The 22,509-nt window shown below is 35.6% G+C and overlaps 1 protein-coding gene across 5 annotated transcripts in view; it reads right to left on the bottom strand.

The window, feature by feature from the left end:
* Window positions 1-22,509, bottom strand: part of GRB14 (growth factor receptor bound protein 14) — a 65,128-nt gene that overhangs the window by 28,918 nt on the left and 13,701 nt on the right. Inside the window, exons 2-3 of one of the 5 annotated variants that reach the window (XM_035332158.1) lie at window positions 19,857-20,014; window positions 17,348-17,515 (exon numbers count right to left, since the gene is read on the bottom strand). The exons of 2 other annotated variants lie outside the window; for them this stretch is intronic. In XM_035332158.1, coding sequence (XP_035188049.1) covers window positions 17,348-17,410 — 63 coding nt within the window. In that variant the 5' untranslated portion in view covers window positions 17,411-17,515; window positions 19,857-20,014. Of the gene's footprint in view, window positions 1-17,347; window positions 17,580-19,856; window positions 20,015-22,509 lie in introns of those variants that run through there. 2 more of the 5 variants (XM_035332159.1, XM_035332160.1) reach the window with 2 other exon arrangements.

The following is a 22,509-nucleotide window of genomic DNA, read 5'->3' as shown; positions in this document are numbered from 1 at the left end:
GTTTAGGTCGGAAATCAGGAGACATTTCTTCTCAGGAGGAGTAGTCAGGCATGGGAACAGGTTGTCCAGGGAGGTGGTGGAGTCACTGTCCCTAGGGGTGTTTAAGGAAAGATTGGACCTGGTGCTGAGGGTTTAGTGGGTGACATTGGTAGTAGGGCGATGGTTGGACCAGATGATCTTGAAGGTCTTTTCCAACTTTAATGATTCTATGATTATTTTAAGTCAGGCTCTATTACTACCTTACTAAACTAATGCTCGTTTCAAGCATCTAAGGAACAATCAGCCACAGAGTGTTTTCTCAACTTGTGACAGCAGCTCCTTCTCTGTTTTGTGCCAAAGTCGGTAGGCAAGTCAGCTGCGAGTTCCAACTGTACCTCCTGACACCTGCTTCCCTCCAAGTAATGGCAAAAATCCAAAAATAAATTTAAAAATATATAAAAAAAAAAATCTGGCCATCTCACCCATGCTATCCTAACATCTGAACAAGAAAAGCAGACTCCATTTGAAAACCACTTACATATTAGAACATGCTGATGGTCATACTCCTCTCTCAAAAAAAAAAAAAAAAATAAAAAATAAAAAAAAAAAAGCTTTTCTTTATGTAACCACAACAGTTCTGTTTCAAACTTTGGCCCAGCATATCAAATCAGCATGAAGTCCATGATAATTTGCTTTAATATTTCAGCTCAGGAGTTCCAGATGAGGTTCAGCCACCCTTGCAACAACACTAATCTACAGGATAAAGTAAACATTAAAATCCTTCTGAAATGGTGAAAATCTCTCTGCTCATGAATCAACATCCTCAAAGCAGAGTCTTCTAGAGAAAACAAGCAGGCCTCAGAGAAAGTTAATCCTTAGTCTCCACAGGCCTAGCTACAGCCAAGTACTTACATTTAATAGAAAAGGCAAAAAGACTTCATCAATATTAAATTAAGGATCAATATTGTCAAAACAACTATGGCAGATAGCTCTTGTTGGTTTTACAAAATTTATATGCTTTAGCAGCATTCCCAGTGTTAAACAAGTTAGTCTGGTAACAACACAGTCTGCTGGCAGCATGGTCTTGTTCCATATTCAACTTAAACCCTTACTCCAGTCACACAAAAAATGATGGTTTGCAGTTCAAGATAAACTGGCATGAAGTATTTAAATCCATGAAGTGTTTACAAGGATTCAAAGACAAAAATAAGAGCTGTCTGGCAGGGTGTGCTGTGAATGGGGTGGCGGGCTGTACAGTTTACTAGACAAAACAGCATCCCATGACCTTAAAACCTGTCCTGCTCTGGGCAGTACTAAAGGGCAGACAGCTTCATTAGCCTCTTTGATATGTCTGTGTCAGGCTGATCTAAAAAATTTTAGTCTTAAGTGCCAGAAAGGAGAGTGACATTATGGAAGGGGGAAAGATACAGAGAAGATTACAGTGACTTTCCTAGCATTTCTCCACATGCTTGCAATAAAGCCAGGATGAGGACCCACATCAGCTAGGGACACTGTGAGCACAAACTAGCACTAGCGACTACAGTTTTCTTCAGGTGCTCATCAAATGAGGTGTTGTGCTTGTTTTACAGCAAGATCACGTACAGCCCATATTGAGGCCCTTGATGGATGATTTTTAGAGAAACTCTTTTCAAAAGGGTTAAGAGTCGTGGTGCAGATGACTAGACTCTTATTACTGAAGAAATAGGAAAAGACATTTTAAACTGCTGAAGACAGCAACACAAGTCATGATAATGAGCTGGCTGCGGCCATTCAACTTGGGGAGATGGAAGCCTTGGAGGTGGCCTTGGACTACAGCAGCACAACTAAAACAAAACAACACAACAACAACAGGAGAAAAAAAAAGTGTTTGTACTCTGACAGTTCTCTCACCGGGCTTCCTCAGTATAGGGAGATAAATCCTGTGTAAGTCTAGGACAACTGATCTCCCCAGCTCATAGCTATGACATGCTACTTTATAAAATACAAATGCTGTGCCCTTTTTCTTTTCCTTGCAAGAGATTCAAATACAGCAGGAGACAGCAGACAGGCAGTCACCTAACAGACCCTTCTGAACTTTTGTTACAGTTTTAGTTTAATGAATTGAATTGATGGTGTAAATCTCATCAGTTAGAGTGACCTTTGAGGGGATTTTAATTAGAAAAAGTTGCTCTGTCCGCACTTTCTGCTGTATGTTTGAAGCAATGTCTAGCATAGGATTTTCTGGGAATGTATTTTTTCAATGGGGAGTGAAACATAAAAAAAAAAAAAAAAAAAAATCAAGTCAGCTATCCATTGTTTCATTGCAAATATGATGGAATAGATACTTCTCTTGCCAGAAGTAGAGGATGCTCTAAGAGTTAAAGGGTGGCAGGATTATGCTCAAGATGCAATTTTGTTGACCTCTTATAGGGATGAGAATGCTTGAATGACCACTTTTACTTTTACTAGCAGTTATCACTGTGCATTAGTCTGGTCAGTCATCCTATCTCTCATTTTTTCCCTATTTTCTTCTCAAAAGTATCACACAAGAAAAGAGATGCTAGTTGAGAACAAGCTATCATTCATTTTCATTACCATATAGTCTCAAGCTTTGTCCTATAGCCAGCCATGTAATTTGCCTTGACTATATTTATTAGAAGACTGTTAGGAGAAAAAAAAAAAAAAAAAGTTGCCTCCATTGTGCTCAAATCTTCTTTCTTGTCTAATTCATAAATACACATATTTCAACTATTCCCAAGGCCAGAAGAAACATCTCAATAGGTTCCATTTAAGCCACGAGAAGAAATTAGCAACTCCAAGATCTTCTTAAAAGAGGAAAGCATGAGATTGAGCAGGACAAGCATCAATCATTTTCATTGCCTATGGAACCTGGTAAGGAGGTACAGCTTTCCTACCCATCCTCTTTCAATTTTTCAATATATTAAAAAATCAACCAAGATCCCAAAAGCACATGCAATTCATCTTTATTCCTCCAAAAATCTATTGCTAAGAAATGTTGTTTCAAAGTAAAATACATTATTGTTTCTATTTCACTCATCATCTTAACTCAGAATGTAAAAATCAATGTTGAAAAATGTAACAGTATTTAACAAAGAAGAGAGAAAGGAGACACTATCAGAGTAGGAAATAATTAGAAGGAGAAAAAAAAAACTGCTTGAAGAAAAGGGGTATAAGTAAAAGAGCATATAAGGTAATCAGTGCAGGAGGAGTAAGAGAAAGCTAGACTTGACTCTCTCAAGTCTCCTTCCACACTCAACCATCATCTCCACTACAATAATTAAATAATGTGTTTCATAGATTTTTAAGAGAGGGTGTCCAAGTCTCTGATTCTTCAGAATTTTCAAGCCATCTGTTCTGGAAGTTCCAATCTGCAGAAATGACACAAACATATGGAAAGACCATACCCTGCACTGAGCAGTTATAAATTTCAAACTAAGTCCTGACTTATGAAAAAAAACAGGTAGATCTAACAGAAAAAGAAGCGCAGAGTACATGGAGTCCATATTTAGGTGCCTACATCAAATAACCTGAGTTACAAGATTTTGATTGCTCCTGTATGGCCATGAAATCAATGGATGACCAGCACCTTTAAATATGTATCGGGCCACTTCTATTTATAAAGATATAGGTATGTAATTTTAGCTTATCCATTCCCCTTTTTTTCTCCAAGAATAGAACATTACATTTAACATAAATGTGACTGAAATTGTAATGCAAGTACAAAACATGCAGAGTTACTGTATGCAAAATTAGCCCTTAAAGAGTCTTATACTCCAGGGTGCCTGACTTCCCTAGAGATCTGCTTGATAAAATGCTAACCTCTGTTATTAGTATTGACTAACAGGCGATTTGTCTGTTCTCAAACTTCCAGTCCTGCTCCCTGGTAGACAAAGCTTTTTTTGTTGTTGTTTTCTTTTTATTTAACTTATTGGTATTAGCAGAGGATAGGGGAATTTGAAGTGTATTTGAAATTGGAAATTTCTAGCATTCTGAACTATTTTACAACTTCTGGTCTGACTTCTTTTTAGATAGGCTTTTTATAACAGTGAGCAAAACTTTGGGTTCATAAAAATATTCAAGGACAGGTTAAGTCAATTAATTAAAAAAATAGCATGCTGATAAAGTTAATTGTGTGAATGCAAGACTTTCCCTTCAAATACCCTAGACTACAGGTAGAAGGCCAGCTTCCAATATTCTTCCGAAAAGGAAAATTCAAGGCTAAAAGGATTCTTACAGTTTGTAGAAGTCTTTATTTGTTTATTTTGTTTGTTTTTTTAAATGATACAATGATTAACTGTAGCTGTTTGTTGCAAAGCAACTATTTTCTCCATTGACACATCAGGAGATTTCAAAAATTTGTCCTGTAGATGACCCTGCGATGTCCCCACTCTTCTGAAGGATGGTTCACAAGGCACTGCACAATTTCTGTGCAGATTTGTCAATGTGTACAATTGGGCATGCAAGAACTGTCATCCATTGATTAGGGACAATCACCTGAAAGCATGTACATGGGGGAAGAAGGCAAATCTGGAACAAACTTATGTGAAATCCTGGTTACAATGAATCCTGACTTCTTAGCTGAAACAGAGTATAGCTTCAAGAGGCATAAGGAACACTTCCCATACAGAAACATATATAGCCAAGTAGCTTAAGTGACATGAACATTAGACTTTAAATCTCCATCATGCATGGACTCCCTTTATTCCTATCAACCTCTGGAAGGGAAATTTTAAGATCAGGCTGCCAGCAGCATTTTCTATTCTCTGGCTCTCATGTTCTAAAATGCCCTGCTTTCTTCTCAAGGTACACAACAGGAAATTGATTTAAAAAACAGCCAAAATAGGTAGATTGGACACTCTAGAAGTGACATGAAATGAAACCATAATCTTTTACAGTAGGACCATCAACCCCTTTAAAGGGCAAGTTGAGCACCTTGTACTTAAATAAAGTGAACATAAGTTAAGACTCCACTCACAGACAATGACAGAAAATACCAAAGAAAGAAGTAGTTTCCTGAAGGAGGAATAACTGCTCTCCCAAGTGACCAAAAGTAAACTTTGTATGCATTTATCTGTTATTGACAGATTGAGTTAAGGTCCCACAAAAAGCACCAAAGATTTAATGTATTAATAATTAATTCTGTCTTGCAATGAAACCATGGTGCCAAGAAAGGAAGTACAAAGTCTAGGAAAATTGTCTATTTTTCCTACCATGACCTAAAACACATTGAAATTTTCCAAGATCTACCAAACAAACATTCTGTTAGGATATTATGTTAGAAGGCACTCAACAATATTTAAATTCATGGTAATAGGTACATTATCAACTAAAACGATTTTTGTTCATTTTCTATTAAAGCCCTCTGACAAATTACTATGGCAATCTGGCAATCATCTATACCATTGAGCCCATACAATCACCCCCCTTTGCTTGACTCTTAGCATTGTCCTGCCCAATCCAGCAAGAGACTGACCATTCTATGAATGGAAAAATCACACATGCACACAAAAATCTGAACAGCAATATGGAGAAGTAACAAAAGTATTTGAGATTTCCTGTATACAAAAAAAAACGTCCTATGCTGAGTTCAAAATAGGCATTTTTCATCTGAATTTGGGCAAGTCAATATTAGTCCCTCAGTTTCCTTTTTGTAAAATGGGGCAAGGGAAATGAAATCTGTTTCTGTACAGCAGGGTAACAGATTGAACTCATTAAGATTTGTAAAGCACTTAGACTTCCTCATATGACTACTGCTTTAGATGTGTAAATATGTTGTATTATAAAAAGGGAGGTTAAATTATGCAGATCTCCAAATTATAATAAGCTATGTGCAAAAATATACCAGCAAAGTTCTTTCAAATGAAGGTTATGACAATCACATTATGATGTTAAAAAAAATGGCAGAATGAGGACAATGCTGACATGCAATCATCTCAAAGACAATGTCAGTAAAACTGAAGAGAAACAAGGTTTGAAAGACAGCAAGAGAGTTAAAATATAAATACCATTATTTAATCCTGAAGTTTATACAAACACTTTTACAATATTGGTCAACAGAATCAAAAAAAAAGTAATAAAAGTTATAAAATATTTCAGAATTTCATATAAAATTGAACAAAGGCAAGGTCTAGAGAAAGCAACTTCCACGCTTCGGACAATTAACTCATAGTGCAACTATTTTTAGAGAAAAAAAGTGAGATTATTCTTAACTATTAGCTATAGTTATATGACACTTTACTTAAAAATTTACTATAATTAGACCACTAGATACCAATAATTACACTGTGAAGTTCAGTATACTGTTAGTAGAAATTGCAATAATAAATAACATACAAATTAAACATTGCAAGTGAAAGATTCGTCACCATCACCAGCTTTCACCACAAAGAAGCAAATCAAGAGTAAAAAATGTAAAGTGAAGTAAAAACCACAATAAAGCCCTTAAAAAAAGCACAAATTAATAAATAAAGTGGAGGGCAATTTATTTAAATACAATCTCAAAATATTCTGCCTCTCTTGGTTGTGGGTTGTTTTTTTGGGGGGTTGTTGTGTGGTTGTTTTTTTTTGTTTTGTTTTGTTTTGTTTTCTCCAGATGATGGAGGTTCCAAACGAGCAGCCAAAGAGGCATTTCAAGTACAATTGGTAATATGTGTATGAATAACTAGGAAACTGACAGAATTTAAACATCGACAAAAAATAAAAAAATAAAATCAAATAATAGAATTCCATGGAATAGCAGAAATCAAAGAAAATTAGCAGGTTTGCTAGATGATTCAGCAGCCAAAGGATCACTTATACAAGATAAACACACTGCAGAGTAGCTAAATGATTTATTTGCATTAATTATTCACAATGACTTTGGAGGATTATATTCCCAGATCTACTCTTTACATGTGAAATCAAACTGCTACTTTAAAAAGAAGGAAAACTGGAAATGAAAAAGCAAACAACAAACAGTTAAAATAAGGTTATACACTCTGAAATGTAAAGAAACTTAAGTGGCAAACCTCAGTCTATCCTAACATAAGTGGAGGCTGAGACTCCACCTCTCCCTTCATCTGATGAAGATGGCATATAAACTTCTGTTGAGTCCTGGGAAAAGACCATCTGCTACACAAGGAACATTGCTGCAGATTAATTTTGGGGTGTTGCATTGTGAATTTGTGACACACTGTTGTCAGGCAGATAGGTAAGGATCTAGTAACCATACCTACTTTGTCTCTTCCTAGAAAAAGTCCACTGTATTAAAATTTTCTTCATCTTGTTCACAGCAGTTATTAGAATGGTTTACAGTAATCACCATACTTCTGAAAAATCTCGGTGATTTAATGCAATTCACACTGATTGGCATCAATAACTTTTCCAAAGTCCTTGAAAAGAATACCTATCATGAAGATTGAACACTCATGGAGTTAAAGACTGCAGGGTAAAGGTAAATTTAAAATGAATCGTTCATTTTTAGAACGGCTGGTTACAGTCAAGTAAATTCAGACTCTCACTCGTAACCTCGGAATTAGAGTGGAGAACCCATGTCTTACAAGCCATGATAAAAATGAGTCTTGGTTATTTTTCATTACATGACTGAGCAATGCTAAATGCATGTATTAACATCTGACAAAGAGGTATCTAAATCGCCTTGGCCCTGAGAAAGGTAGAAGTTTCCCAATTTCTGACTTTTATGTACCTCTTACTTACAGAGAACTGGTCAAACACAGATCACTTCTCAATCTCAGTGCATGGTACATATGGACCCCTGGTTAATTTAAACCCAGTACATAAACATGCAGATCTCAATTACAGTTTTACATCTTCCTATACACTATAAATAAATAAATAATAATAATAATCCAGTGAAGCTTTAGTAGAATTCTCTAACCAAGGAAAAGTAATTTTAAAATTCATTAGAGAACATAATATAAACCAACTTTAGAACAAGTACATTCATATGCAGGCTATTCTCTCCTCTACCTACGCACCACTATGTTTTAGTATCAAAATCCCCATGCTCTTGTTCAGTATGTCCAGCTAATACAGTTCACAGTACAAAGCCTAAGTTACTTAGGCTAAATGTACATGCTCTATGACCCATTATCTTCACTGAGAGCTCCCTTAACATTTCACACAAAATGCATAGATAATTGCTAAAATAACTAGCAAGGTACAAAAGTCATCTTGCTAGTGGCTAAGGGTTCCATATTTCCCCCCTGTATCCAAGTCCTTTGTGACAAACGTTTAAAATCTCTATAGGTTGATTTGAAGACAACAATATTCAGACTGGACTTGATAATTGCATTAGGGCTAATAACAGCATACTTTCAAGCAAATTGTTTGTGTTTGTTTTTTTTTTTAATTAAAAGTCAATTTAGTGGTAATTTAACAGGTTAGATAGGTGCAAATGAACAGCTTACTAGTCCTATTAGTAAACTTACTTCCACATCAACTGCTAAGTCTCAACTTTACATACTTTTATATATTTAATAATAATACATAACTTTATATTTTACTGCACACCATAACACCACTCAAAATATACTTACCATATGGACAAATACACGGTTAGATGAACAAGACTTAAAAAGAGGGAGGGGATTGAAATATTATACTAGAAGATTCAAAGAATCTGACTTGAAGGAGGAACTTCCATATTTCATTTAAAAAAAAAAAAAAAACTGATTGTGAAATGGAAAATTAACAGAAAATAAAAATGGTTCTCAAAACATCAGTGTTCTTTATCCCCCCAAACTAGAAATATGGTAGAAATTATCGGCATACTACTGTACCTTCCAAAGAAGTCATATACAAAGATCAGGGAAGAAATGAATTTTTTATAAAAAGCCACTAAAATATACCTATATTTTTTGTTTTCTGTGTACTATAAAGTTAAGGGCAGAATGTTATCAGTCTTATGTTTGACTAGCTTGTCCCTATTTGTGTCAAAGCGTTAACATTATTTAAATGAGGCTTTCTGTATTTAATAGTTCAGTTTGTCCAACATATCCTTCGCTTGTCAGAGATAAATAGAATGCTGTGTTCCAGCACAAGAGAAAGCAAATCTGTTACTGCCACATTCTGGCTGCACTCTATGTTTCTGAAGAGATACCAGCTATAAAAAGAAGTACCTATTGTTTCTACCAGGGTTTTCACACTATGTTGCTGGTTTCTCAGCAGAGCATATCTCTTGCTGAAGCAGAGAAAGACTAAGACTCTAAATAATTTGTTTTATATAAAAGTTCTGGCTTGAACTACAACACAGTTTCAAATCTAAGAATACCTTTGTCATTGCCTTTATTACTTAAGTATTCTCTTGGAGGTCACTAGAGGAAAAAAGGCTGTAGACTCAGGAAGACTGAGTTTTAGGTTTTCAGCTTAAGAAAATTCAGTTTGGAAACATTCACAGAATTTCTAGAGTGGTACAAGGAATGTTGAGAGCAAATATGACAAAGGCTATGTAGGTTAACCCATCATACTAAGCAGTTGGTTTAAAATCATAGAATCACAGTATCATTAAGGTTGGAAAAGACCTCCAAGATCATCTGGTCCAACCATCCACCATACCACCAATATCACTCAATAAACCATGTCCCTAAGTACCACATCCAACCTTTCCTTAAACAACCCCAGCAACAGTAACTCCACGACCTCCTTGGGCAACCTGTTCCCAGTACTTTGCCATTTGGTATAAATGATGAAAACTGCTCTGCTGGGTCAGACTACAGCAATCTCGCAGCCCAGTACTGTCTCTTGGTATCTCTTTCTAGTCACTGGTGGTATACAATGGCAAGGTGTGACTGCTGTAGAATAGTTATTCTGACAGAATGTTTTATCCTTTAGCACTTTCCAACATCTTTCATTTCATTCACATAGTATTGCTCCCTGAAGCCAAGGCATAAAATCCAAATAAAGTGTAAATCCTGTAATAAAGCTAGCAAGCCTACACAAACCATGTAAAACCTTCAACTAGACACTGTCAAATTAATACAGATTTGTCAGCAAATTTTGCTGACAAATCCAAGCCACTATAGGGAGCACCTGGGCATGGAATTTAGTTCCTGTATTAAAGGACAAAACTTGATAGTCATCTAATGCAAAACATAGTCACAAAAACAAGTGGAACAAAAAGAATATTTTAAAAGGACGATGTTGTAATAGAAACTTTTTTTTTTCAGTAATTCAATATATTTTGACAATATTTACCTGTAACCATGTGTTCTAAAAGGAAAATGAGGTATGTAGACTGAACAGTCTTCAATCACACAAGAAAACTGAAAAGTCACCAGTAAATTTTTCGTCTCTTCACATGCTGTGATAACTTACACCCAGAGGTCCTTTGGGCTGTCTGGCTGTTTCTTCTTTTTACCCTATACAGTCCACGTTCAGATCAGCATAGAATGCTCATAACACAAAATACATATAGCAGTCTTATCAAACAGGATACTCAGAAGTGTGGTGACAGACAACAATACAACAATAGTTAAAATCAATACAACCAAAGGAAAATCAACAACACAGAGCTTGCATATGCAGCTGGTGGATAATTTGATGAGCTACTTATGTCTGGTTGTTATGCTAATACAAGACAAGCAGAGGGCTCCAACTGCTATTCAGTCTAGATACCATTTAATTGCTAAAATCTTGGAGAAGGGAATTAACTGGTTTAGAAAATAAGCCTAAGCAGTCCAAGAAGAAAGCATGATCACAGAATCACAGAATTTCTAGGTTGGAAGAGACCTCAAGATCATCAAGTCCAACCTCTGACCTAACACTAACAGTCCCCACTAAACCATATCCCTAAGCTCTACATCTAACTAAACCATATCCCTAAGCTAATGTAGATGATGTTACTTTAGGACAGAGGTTGGAGGTAGAAATGATACAACATTCAACAAGAGTAATGAAAGACTGCAAAGAAAGTTTTGCTGAGCAAAAGAGAAAGAGGATTCCAGCACGAAATAAAGGAAAAGCACTACAGATGTCAGCTGAATGCTTCCTCCAGTCCCTCCTAAAATTTTTAGTGGTGCCAAATGGAAAAGGTATCTGCAAAGAAACAAACAGTACGAAGTTTTAACCACAGGGAAGTGCAATGCATATTAAACAAAGAATGACTCCCTAGGTTAACATTTTTTGAAGTCCTAGCATGTGTACTGGTAGAGCTATAAGTAAGTAGCCCAAGACCTCCCAGAGCTTATGATCTGCCAGAGAGAGGAGATGAAATATGTTACTGGATAGAATACAAATAAGGAGTAAAAGACTCCTCATCCCTTTGAGTCTGTATGGGTTCAGAGCCTCACATCCAGTAAAACTTCCACTTCTTAAGCGAACACACAAACAGACTTTACAACTCTGGCTGAAAAAGCTGGGTATGTATTCTTAAAAAGTTTGACTTATCTTGTTTTTTACTGTTCCCTAGGCACCCATTATACACTGTACCAGAATAAATCTCTTCTCATGTAACTACTTTAAGCTACAGAAAACAAGTTGCTCTGAAATATGTAATCGTAAATAAAGGATTGAAAGCAACTGAATATGTGCAACATTGAAAAAGAAGGTTCAGGAAGACAATGCCAATTTTAAGAGACTAAGATGGACTGGAAGCAAGGTAAAATCTTCAGTGTTAGAACAGATTTATGTTGATTCAAAAGTTTTGATCATACAGTCTTAACTTCTTTTTTAAGTCCCTAAGGCAGCTGGCATTTTGTTGGGATGGGTCCTGCCTCTCTTCCTGACTCAAGGGCAGAAAAACAAGGAGTTGGGCTGTGTGGAGCTTGGCAGTACCCATAGCAATAGCATGGAAATAAGGAAGCAAGAGAACTTGGATCTGAGTAATTCCTTGGTGTAAGGTGATACATTTTCTTTGTACATATTAGTATCTCTCTATTTTATCAAAAGTAAATAAAATCTTCTATTTTTTCAGGTATTTGCTTATGTATCATAGCACGCTGAAAGTCAAACACAAAAGACACGTAACATCAGTCTGGAAAATTTGATTTTTAGCATAGGACTGTCACTAGCACCTACTGTGCTAAGTTTCTCCCTTCACATACAACAATGCAGCATAATAAATAAGGGATTTACTACCAGTAACTATTTGGCAATGGCTCTTGATATACTTCAGGGCTGAGTAATACAGTCTGAAGGTCAAGTTCTGACTTCTTGAAGCCTAATTTATTCAAGAGGAGACTAAAGTTCTAGAGCTAGAAAAAGGCCAAGTACTTTCTTCAATTGATGAAAAAGCTGTTTTTGTTTTGTTTTGTTTTTTCTTCCTGCAAAGGATTTCTGCCAACAGAAAAGGATTATGAGCAGAGTAGGGCACTAAACACGGCCAATTTCCTTGGTTACTGTATGAAGGATGTTAGACGTTCAAAGAAGGCAAGAAGAAACTGAAAAATGTATCAAAGGTCTGTTCAAGAACTGAAGACAGAGAGGAGACAGAGTGCAACGTTAATTGTGCCTCTAAACCTTGTCATACTATACAAGGGACAAGTAATGACCAAGTGTATTAAACCACTAAGGTTTTAAAAGACTTTCTAAAAGCTCTGCACACTCATTATTCACTCTCATATACACACACACACACACGGACATCCCCACCTACATTTCATGGCAATATGCAACATTGTGGTATGCATTTTAAATTCCAAGATCGTTGATGGTTTTGTATATAAATATATATATATATATATATATATAATTTGATTGCTCACAGGGACTGGAATATCACAGGGTAAGGTAGACCTACCCCCCACCCACCCCTCCCCCCTCCACGCCCCTCAGTAAAGTTAGTCCCATTTTGGTTTAATGTTGTGGGATCATTTTGATACAGAACAAGAACTTATACTGCTTCTAAAAGCATGAAACCAGTAAGTATGACTGGTCAAGTGGTGCATGACTGTTTAAGAATAAAGAATGCATTCTCAAAGCAAAAACTGGTCCCAGAACCTTCCTAAAGTATAGTATTAGATCTAGATTTGCTTGGCCAAAACCTTCCTCAGAGAAAGTGCTGCGATACTTCCTCTAAGGAGGCCGTCTCAGTAGCTCTCTCCTTAACAGTTCCTGGGCTTAACGAGGCATAACCAGACCTCTTCCCCAAAGAGAAAATGCTACTGCGCCTCCCTCCTCGTTCCCTATCCTCCACACACTGAACTTCCAAAATCACGTCAGTCTCTGTCATGAACAGATAATATCTGCAAGTACAGTATGACAGATGACTGAATCTGAGGCAGATCATCCTTTCATAGCTTACATGAAATTTGTATGTTCTCTCAGACAAACATCTGAGCCAAGAGGTAAGCACCTACAGAAATAGTTCCATGCAGCTTTTATGTATTATCAAGAAGAAATGAGCGCAGCTATGTTAGTACATGTTACTTGCCACAAAGGTGGCAAGACCTTTCCTTGAGACTACATACTAGCTTCCCCTTCTGGCAATTTTAAACAAACTTCTTTCAAAAACAAACTATCCATCTCCTGCATTGAGTTTGTGTCTCTGCCCATTCCAATATATATATATACACACACATATATATACACACACATATTTCTGCTCCTCAACCTTTCTTCAGGCTTAGAACTTTTACTATTTGTATCAAGCTCTGCACATCCAGTATCAGTACATCCAGATGCCATATCCCAGTAATTTAAGTAAGATCATTATACTGAATTTCCAGTCAGGCCCATTGTATTACTTTACCTAGTGGTAATTCCCAATATTCTCTCTCACACACACCCCTCCCCCCGCAAGTCACGAAGAAAAACATTCCATTAAAAATAAGATATAACTAGCAATTCAAAATGCTTCACCTCAACCATCAGTTTTTCTGACCACTGTTCCCAAAGTCTTTAAAGCACAGTCAAGCCCACCTCTTACTTTTCTCATGTGTTTTTCAATCTTTGTAGGATGTTACTCTTTCTTTTATTACACTGTACAAAAGAGAAAGAGGGTATGGGTGGTGTTTATGTATCTTTGAATTACTATTTTTTCAAACTATCCTTATGGGGAGATGCTGCATACATGAATGCTTTGTCTGTCTCCAGATATTTCCATTTAATGGCACCATTACCATATCACTTAAAGTGCATTTATGTAAAATTCCTGGATTAGCACATTGGCCTTTCATCTCAGGGAACCCAAATGCGAAACTGAGAAATTACTTTCACACTCCTAGCCTTGCAGACAGACATTGATAATTCTCAATACAATTTGGCTTAAGTGACCATTTCTGCTTGGCGGGAGGGGTGGGTGTTCATTAAAGCAGTATGTGATTTCAGGCCAGAAAAAAATAGATGGAAGAAAGATCCAAGAGAATCTCAAAAACTGCTCAAATCCAGGATTGTCATAAGCATGCAATCTAAACCACATGCTAATTTTCTAATCATTCTTCTCATATTTAATTTATTCTTCTAACTATTCAATCTAGTATTTCTTCCATTAAAAAGAAAGTATGCGATCTCTTCAAGAATCACTAGAAATTGTTCAGCAGCAATGCATACTAGCTGTGTACACAAGGCCTTCTGATACTGTGTGACCTAGTGTTCTAGGAAGTTCCCAACTGCTGTGAAAAAAACAATTCTGTTTATATACCTTGAATCCAACATCAACTGTTTAAGCACTCTTCTACTTATCATACAAGTCTAGCAGACCTGCAGATTTTTATCTTGAATAAATGACTGGTTTGTAACCGACTGTAAAACATTGTTTTGAACGCATTATGACCTTTTAAATCTAATTTCTTAAAAACATTTTTATAAGAGTACAGAGTTATTCACACAAAAGATTAAAAAAAAAGACACTCTAACTGTGTTGGATTAATTATATGTCTAGTCTATATACACACTATAAATCTGGTTTTAATAATATTCGATATGCATAATTCCCCATGTTTATTAAGCAACTCATTCTTCTGCCTGTGCAAAAAGACCCCTTGGAATCTAAATGAGGCCCTGTAGCTTTAGTTAAAAATATATTACTTAAGAATAAAACAGATCAAGTATGATTCGTACTTCTTTTCTGATTTTAAAATTAAAAAGTATGAAAAAAATTGGACAAAATGTAATAGTTTCTTGGAATGAAAATAAAAAAAAAAAAAAACATTCAAGAAACTGGCATAACAGCCAGATTATCACATTAATAACAAAAAATGTCACTTTTTGTGAGGGAGGAAAAAAAAGATTCTTTCAGTACCATAATTAAACTAGACTTCTTACATAAACACTGATGTTTATATTAAAGAAATAATTGTTGGGGATGATCAATAACCTAAAATAATACCTTATGAACTAATGCTGAATTTTCTCTTGACAATGCAGTGCTAACATAACATTTTTACATTGCCAATGTCCAGGTTCTTCTTACATCATAGAAAATAGAAATTGAAGATCACCTTTTACTTAAAGCACTGCAATTTCAATGTCTAACAGAAATATTATTTAAAAGTAGTATCTGGAGCAATTGATTTGAAGGCACTACATACCAGAATAATAAATTATGACTGAATTGTATTTCTATGTTTCTAATGTCCACAAGAAACAAATTCACACATGTGCATGCATGCATGCACACATAATATCCCTTCCAAACTAGCCTCTTTCTTGCCTTCTTCCTGCCTGCCTTCCTTCCCTGTAGTATTCCAGTTCCAGGAATTAGGGTAGTGCTATAGAAGTAACAAAAAGAACCTTGTGAATGGAGATAGGAGATGTGTTTGCAGGGAATTCTACTGGCACAAATGTAACCATCATGAGCAAAAACAGGACACAAATTTGGCATACAGTGAGCCCTCAGGGAGGATACACACCTCTGAGAACTTTTGCAACTGCGTGCAATCCAATACCTACCTACCTAATGCAACATCCTGTGCTGCTTCCTCCTCTCATGTCCGATATTTTTATTTTGGGCTTGCAGAGCACACAGATAAAAAGAAGTAAAGCCAATAGGTCATTTGATAGTAGTGTGAAAATATTTGTGTTTTAAAATAGGAGAGAATGCACAGAAAGCTATCTTACTCCCCATGCCTTAGTAGAGAACAGCAAAACTCTAAGTTTGCTCAGAGAACGATGCTCATCTCTCAAAAGCAAAAAATGAAACGCAATCCATTAAAATATACAGTACAGTTAAAACTGAGCTTCCTAGCCTTCAGAATGTTAGATTGAGTGAAATTATACATCTCTCTCCTCCCACATAGCACCATGCATTGCTCTGTGCATACCAGAGGAGTCCAATACAACTACACACTACAAGAACAAAGACCTTCATCTTCCTAACATACCGATAACCAAATAACAGCTGAAAATAAAACTATGACAACTGAAGATTTGAGGCAGGGGCAGGGGGACTGGGAGGCAGGGAGAAAGGAAGGGGAGGGAACAACAGGGTTGGAAGAATGAGAGCTGAGAAGCTAAACTTCAAATTTTTTTTTAAAGATCATTTCTGTAGAGTGCTCTTACACAGTATCTCTCTCTTATACACCTTTCATGTATCTGAATCTGAAAGGAAAGTTACTAAAAGATAAGAAAGAGAGCACTAAAATTGCATGTTCACGGGCTTCCTCTGTAACTCAAGTGGTAAAGTAATCTGAAAGAACAACAAATTCTAAAATCAATAACAGCTATGTGTTCATATACTATTTTAAACTCACTGGACCTATGCCATAAGTATATGCTGTGTTCTATGTAAACTGCTTATGAGAGCCATTTAATAGCATAATGGAGATTTGTATTGCCATACATCATGTGTATTTTAACTTTACAGATATTCCCAATGCGCAGTTATACTAGGCAACCCTAATGTACATAGGTGTAATGATTTTATAGTATTTTCCACATTTTAGTGAGATTAAAGAAAAAAAAAAAAAAAAGCCAGCTACACTGGCACTGTAGCCCGCTACAGTGGCTAGAGCAAAGCACTGTACAGTATTACCCTGATTCCCAAAGTACATGATGAACCATCCACTACTAAGATGCTAGCCAGAGAGAGTGAGGAATAAGTACGTTGTGTTTAAAGCTGACCAAAAATCTGTATAAATGGACTCCAGTTATCTTTCATTAAGATCAGTACCATATCCTTTTACAGAGGTATTTTTCAATATTCTGAAATGCAATCATGATACTTTATATTTAAGAACTACATTAACCTATAAACAAGTTTCTTCCATAAGCTACAGAATTATGATGACAGAGAAAAAAGCACAGTAACAAAAATATATAAATATATACATATAAATGAATATTATGTTCACATTTATATCAAAATAAAAATTATTACACAAGAAAATAGAAGATAAATATAGCTATGTTTACTTAAAACACTATTTACACTAAGCAAATGCATTATCAACTCAAAATAAAGTTAGTTACAAGACTGATTTAAATGCCATACCCGTTTCTGCAGAGTTATTGGCATAACTGCAGGCAATGTCACTCTTCTTGAAGACAAACTCATGTCTGCTTTTCTTAGAACTTGACAACCTTCACTCAGGTGGTAACATGAAACAGAACTAAGTACTTTGCAATATTCCTTGAAGCCTAACTTCTCATAACCCAAATCCTGTAGAGTCAGCGCAAAGAAAAGAGCAAGAACACAGTTAATGTCACTCTGTTTATCTGAATCCAGTCCTACTCAAAGGCAATTACATAAGGCCCTGGGGTAGGACTAACCAGGAATCAACCAACCAAAGAGCTTAAAAACTTGTCTTCTGTCCTTGGGAAGGCCCACTGATATCTCTGTCTATAAAAACAAGCACAACAGCATGCATTTCTATCACTCAGAATCCTGTCTTCATTATCCAAAAAAAAAGAAAACCAAATTGTTGAAGACTGTATTCTAGCATTTTATAACCACTGCTAACGGTTACAGCAGTGATGGTTTTTTCCTGGTCTCTTTCACCAAATAAAATAAGCTTCTTTATCAGTGCTCCTGATAGGAGCTCCTGATAGTTTCAGGAAGGTAACTGAGCATAAGAATAGGTGTGCTGAATCCATTCCACGTTTCTTTATCAAAGAACCACCTTTATGCAAAGCAGAGGCAAAAATTCCCTTTTACTTAAAGTAATGCAATTTCTACCTTTGCAACACAAAGGCTTGGAAAAGTGGTAGGTAAAATGTTACAGGGCTGAGTATTTTATCAATTCAAGTTGTTGATCACCCCCACTCACATATTTACTTTATGCATTAAATACCTCAATAAAAAGTCTGGTTTCATTAATCTGCTTAATCTCAACCAAGATTTTTTTCTTTCCTTTTATGTCAAAAAAATTTCTTCATTGCTTGCATGAGGTAATCTATAATCTTTTCTAAGGTTCATGCTTAATAGCAGAAATAAGTTTTCTATTCTGTTTTTATGCAGCATGAGTAAGCAAAATTCTTGTGTAAACCAGATAATTAAATATCTTAGAACTGTGATATCAGATATTTGTCTTTGCTCACCATAGGTGAAGGCTGCAGTCGTTCTGCAAAATGATTCATATCAAGTATTTGTAACATTTCAAAAAATAAGATACCTGTTATGCAGACTACTATAGTTTCCTAGAAAGTTACTCCAAAGAAACTATTTAGTACACATCTCATTAATTAGACATCCTAGAGGTATTGAGAATTGATCTGGAAAATATTAAAAACAACCCATGCTACAGTTCACCTTAACACTTTGATAGTGTTTTTCCCTAACTGAAGACAAACACACCCTTTAGTAATCTCAAAATGCGTCTTGGCTCCCGGACATAAGAAATTACATACCAGCAATTTAAAGATTTACAATGTGATTTGATGTAATTTGCTGTTGTGAGGGTTTTATAAGTGGCAAAGCCACACAACAAATTACTGGTACTAGTCAGATACTTTAGATTTCATAAATTCAAAACATTCATTCTTGTGCTAGATTACCTTCCTGAATCCTAAAATCAATAGATTTCAGTTATATTCTGTTTATGAACAAGATAAACTCTGTAAACACAAGAAAAAACAAGAGCAACAACAACAACACACTCCCTCCCCAAAAAAACAACCTGTAATTCATTGCTTAATTCATTTTTACCTGCAGCTCAAATAGTAATAAATCACTAGCAAAGAATAGAAAGTAAAGACAAATATTTTCCTAAATTTTCAAAACCTGTTGTCCTTGACTGTGACATACAGGGTGAAAAAAAATGACAAGAAACTCATGCCAAGTAATAAAGTAATTTGTTTGGAGACAGATATTTAATCCTTGTTTAGTTAGCTTTAAGTAAAGAGCTTTTAATAAAGTCATCAAATCAGTGAAAAATACATGAGATGTTAGCCATTTTCATGTCTCAATAATAAGCATTCAGTTTTAAATTTGACTCATTTTACATTGAGTCTATGGCAGCAGCAAATTCATAGTAATTAATCTTATAGATATTACATACTCTACACTTACTTACTTCTATTTTTCTTTCTGAAGCTCCAGTCCAAAACTCTTAAGATTGTTTTGAGAAATTAGAAGAATAAACATGATCTCCAGAATAATTGTGTGTTAATTCTGTAACATTCTTTTCCACTAGGGATAGCTATGATAAATGTTTGCAATTAGGTTTTTACCTTTCAGGCACACAGCTCTTATTTCCTACAAGCACATATTCTCAAGATTTTATAACCTGACTTCAAAATTTTTCTGTAAGATTCAGAAAACAACTTGCAGTACCAGAGCCTGTTCCTGTAGGAATTCTACTCCCAGGAATATTATACATGTATGTATTTGCAGCACCAGACTAAAAAACTACCCTTGCGATCTTTTTTCCTTGGATCTTACGGAAATTTAAAAAAAAAAAAAAAAAAAAAAGTTTGGGAAACAGTAATTGTAAATCTTGGTGCACTGCATTAGTGGTTTTATTGGGAAAGAAACAAAAATAGCCCAAGCCTTTTTTTCTTACCCCTGGGTATTGAAGGTCCTTGTCTCTTCAAAAGCACATGCAGCTTTATGTTCTATGAATAATACTGACCTATTTGTCTGCAAGGTGAAGCAGGAAATTATTTTCCTCAGTGAGACTATCTATATTTTCTCTTCTCCAGCCAGATATACAGGTCAAACCTATTTGGAAAGTAAGCAAACACCTAAGTGTTATTTTGTTTCAAAAAGCCAATATTGAGATCTGATTTGATTTTAAACAACAAAAAAGAAAATTCTACAGTCATTTACTCATTTACTAATGACAGTACACATCAGATGCACCAAAGATACTAAAAGGTATATCAAGAAATACTTTCAACTTTTACATTTCCAAACACAAACACTGAGTTAATTGTTGTTTTTTTTTTTAAATGACATTTCAACTTCTGAGGTCAAGCCTTGCAGAGTCAGTTCACCATCTGAAAGCCAAGATGAATTCTGTTGATAAATGTGAGATACAAGATGGCCCTGAAAGCCAATTATGCCTTCAGGCAAACATACATAATCACTTTCTTTTCTACAGGTGAAAGATTTAGCTTGTACATGGCAGCTATGCAAACAATTATGGTGGACAAGAAGAAAATAAGACCCAGCCCACTTGCTTGAGAGCTCTGTAAAAATGAATTTGTTTATGCAGCTTTTCACTCCTATTTTTGTCACTAAGTTACCAGATAGAGTTCTAAAAACACTCTTCAGATACTTTTTAGATACTTCAAAATATAAACAATCTCTACTTCTTGCCACTGAAGAAAGCATGACTAAATTGAGTGGATAATAACTGAGCAGCTCTTAGTAAGAGTTAGCAGCTCCAAATACATGTTTTATAACAACATATGTAACACAGATATCCTGCTAGCAGAGGAAGGTCAGTGTTGTACTTAAGGCACTGGATATGGAGTCACAACAGCTGATTTTATTCCTGGCTCTGGCAGACATAACAGGAATGTGGGCATTTATAAGCAACAAGCAAAGCAGAGACAGCTTTTGCCTCTGTAGATAAAAAAATAAATAAAATCCAGAGAACATAAATTCATTAATGTTTAAAAAAACTTTGACACTACTTTTTTATACTCATTTTTCCTTTAAGCTAAACCAGAAGATTATTACACAAGACTAATGTGAAGCCAGGTAGGTTATTTGTTGTACAGTCTGCATTTGTGTTCCTGTCTGCTTGGCACAAAATAGAGAGACTTTTGTCTCTCTACTAGAGCAAGCATCAGTTAAATCATCTTTATGACCGTGGAAACATATATAGGGTATTTCTTGCATAGGTTTGTCGAATAACTATTTTTTTTTTTACAGCTGAAATAGGAGTATCCCACAGGAAAAAAAAAAAAAAAAAAAAGGCTTCAAAGTGATGTGAGCCTTTCTATTCCTGTAGTCCCTTATACAAAGAAACTTAACAAGGTCTTATTCCTCAAACCAGAACATACAGTGCACCCTCTTAAAGGGCTGATAATAACTGATTCTATGCAGAAACGACTGCATGAAAACAGAATATATTACCTGTAAAGCAACATATGTATAACTTACCTAGGGATTTCACAGTGAAGTTTGCACCATCATCTCTCTTTTTCTGTCTCTTCATACAATTATCCACCTATTTTATACTTCTATTTTGAGAATAATGCACTTAAAAATACAAATAATTTAAAAAAAAAAAAAAAAAAAAAAAAAAACAGAACTAGCACAATTCATAGATTCAGTTATTCCTCTTTTAGCCCTTCCATGTATGAGGTAAGCATTACAAAAAACACATCACGATGGAGCAGTTTAACAGCAAAGCAAGATAACTGCAGATCCTAAATCCTGCACTGAAAAGACATCTCCAAATTTGTCATTTCATAGTTCTCAGTGGATTGCTGTTCCTTTGCTAGCAAAGCAGCATGTACTGCACAAACTCTGAACTCCTTTTTAATGCTGTCCCTGAATTACTAACCCATTCGTTAGCTTCCTTCTTCCTCCTGGTTATAGTTATGGGTCAAACTGACCCTTACACATACTGACCCTTACACATACACAAAACCAGATTCTCGGATAAAAATTCTGAGACTACAGACACTCAAGATTACAAGCTGGTTGTATTAGAAAACACTTTCCTTATCAAGTCTTAGTTTTCCAAAGGAAAATGCATTTAGCAACCAGAACATGTTGCAGGAAGAAAGTGAGCGGACAAAGATACGTAAGGCAACTTCTTGTGCTACAACTGAATCACTGGCTTCAGTTTTACTCTCCATATGTTCCTGTTCTGAAGGAGCTAGTTTCATTTGAAAAGCAGACGCCTTGTTAGTATCTGCTACACAGAAATCAACCAATGACAGCAGTCAGTCATACATTGTTTGAGGAGTTTCCTCACTTGCATTTTCTTCACTGTATGTTCAGACTGCTTAGGCTGAATTGGAAATGTGTTTTATCTCAGAGTCACAACTGTAAATATTCTCTTAAATCTTATTTAGAGGAGTCAATATGAGTAACTTTCCACATGATGATTTTTATACTTAGGTAAATACAATTCCTAATTCAATAGGAATGCTCCTGGAAGAGTTTAAAAGTAGCTAACAATCATATAAGGTTTGTACAAATTCATAAGCCCCAAACACAAAGACTGGGAGTAATTTTTCCATCACTTCTCCACA

Source organism: Oxyura jamaicensis, chromosome 7 (genome assembly GCF_011077185.1).
Source record: "Oxyura jamaicensis isolate SHBP4307 breed ruddy duck chromosome 7, BPBGC_Ojam_1.0, whole genome shotgun sequence".
Taxonomy (NCBI): Eukaryota; Metazoa; Chordata; class Aves; order Anseriformes; family Anatidae; genus Oxyura; species Oxyura jamaicensis.
The sequence above is the reverse complement of the archived record's forward strand: the minus strand, read 5'-3'. Positions and strand labels throughout refer to the sequence as shown.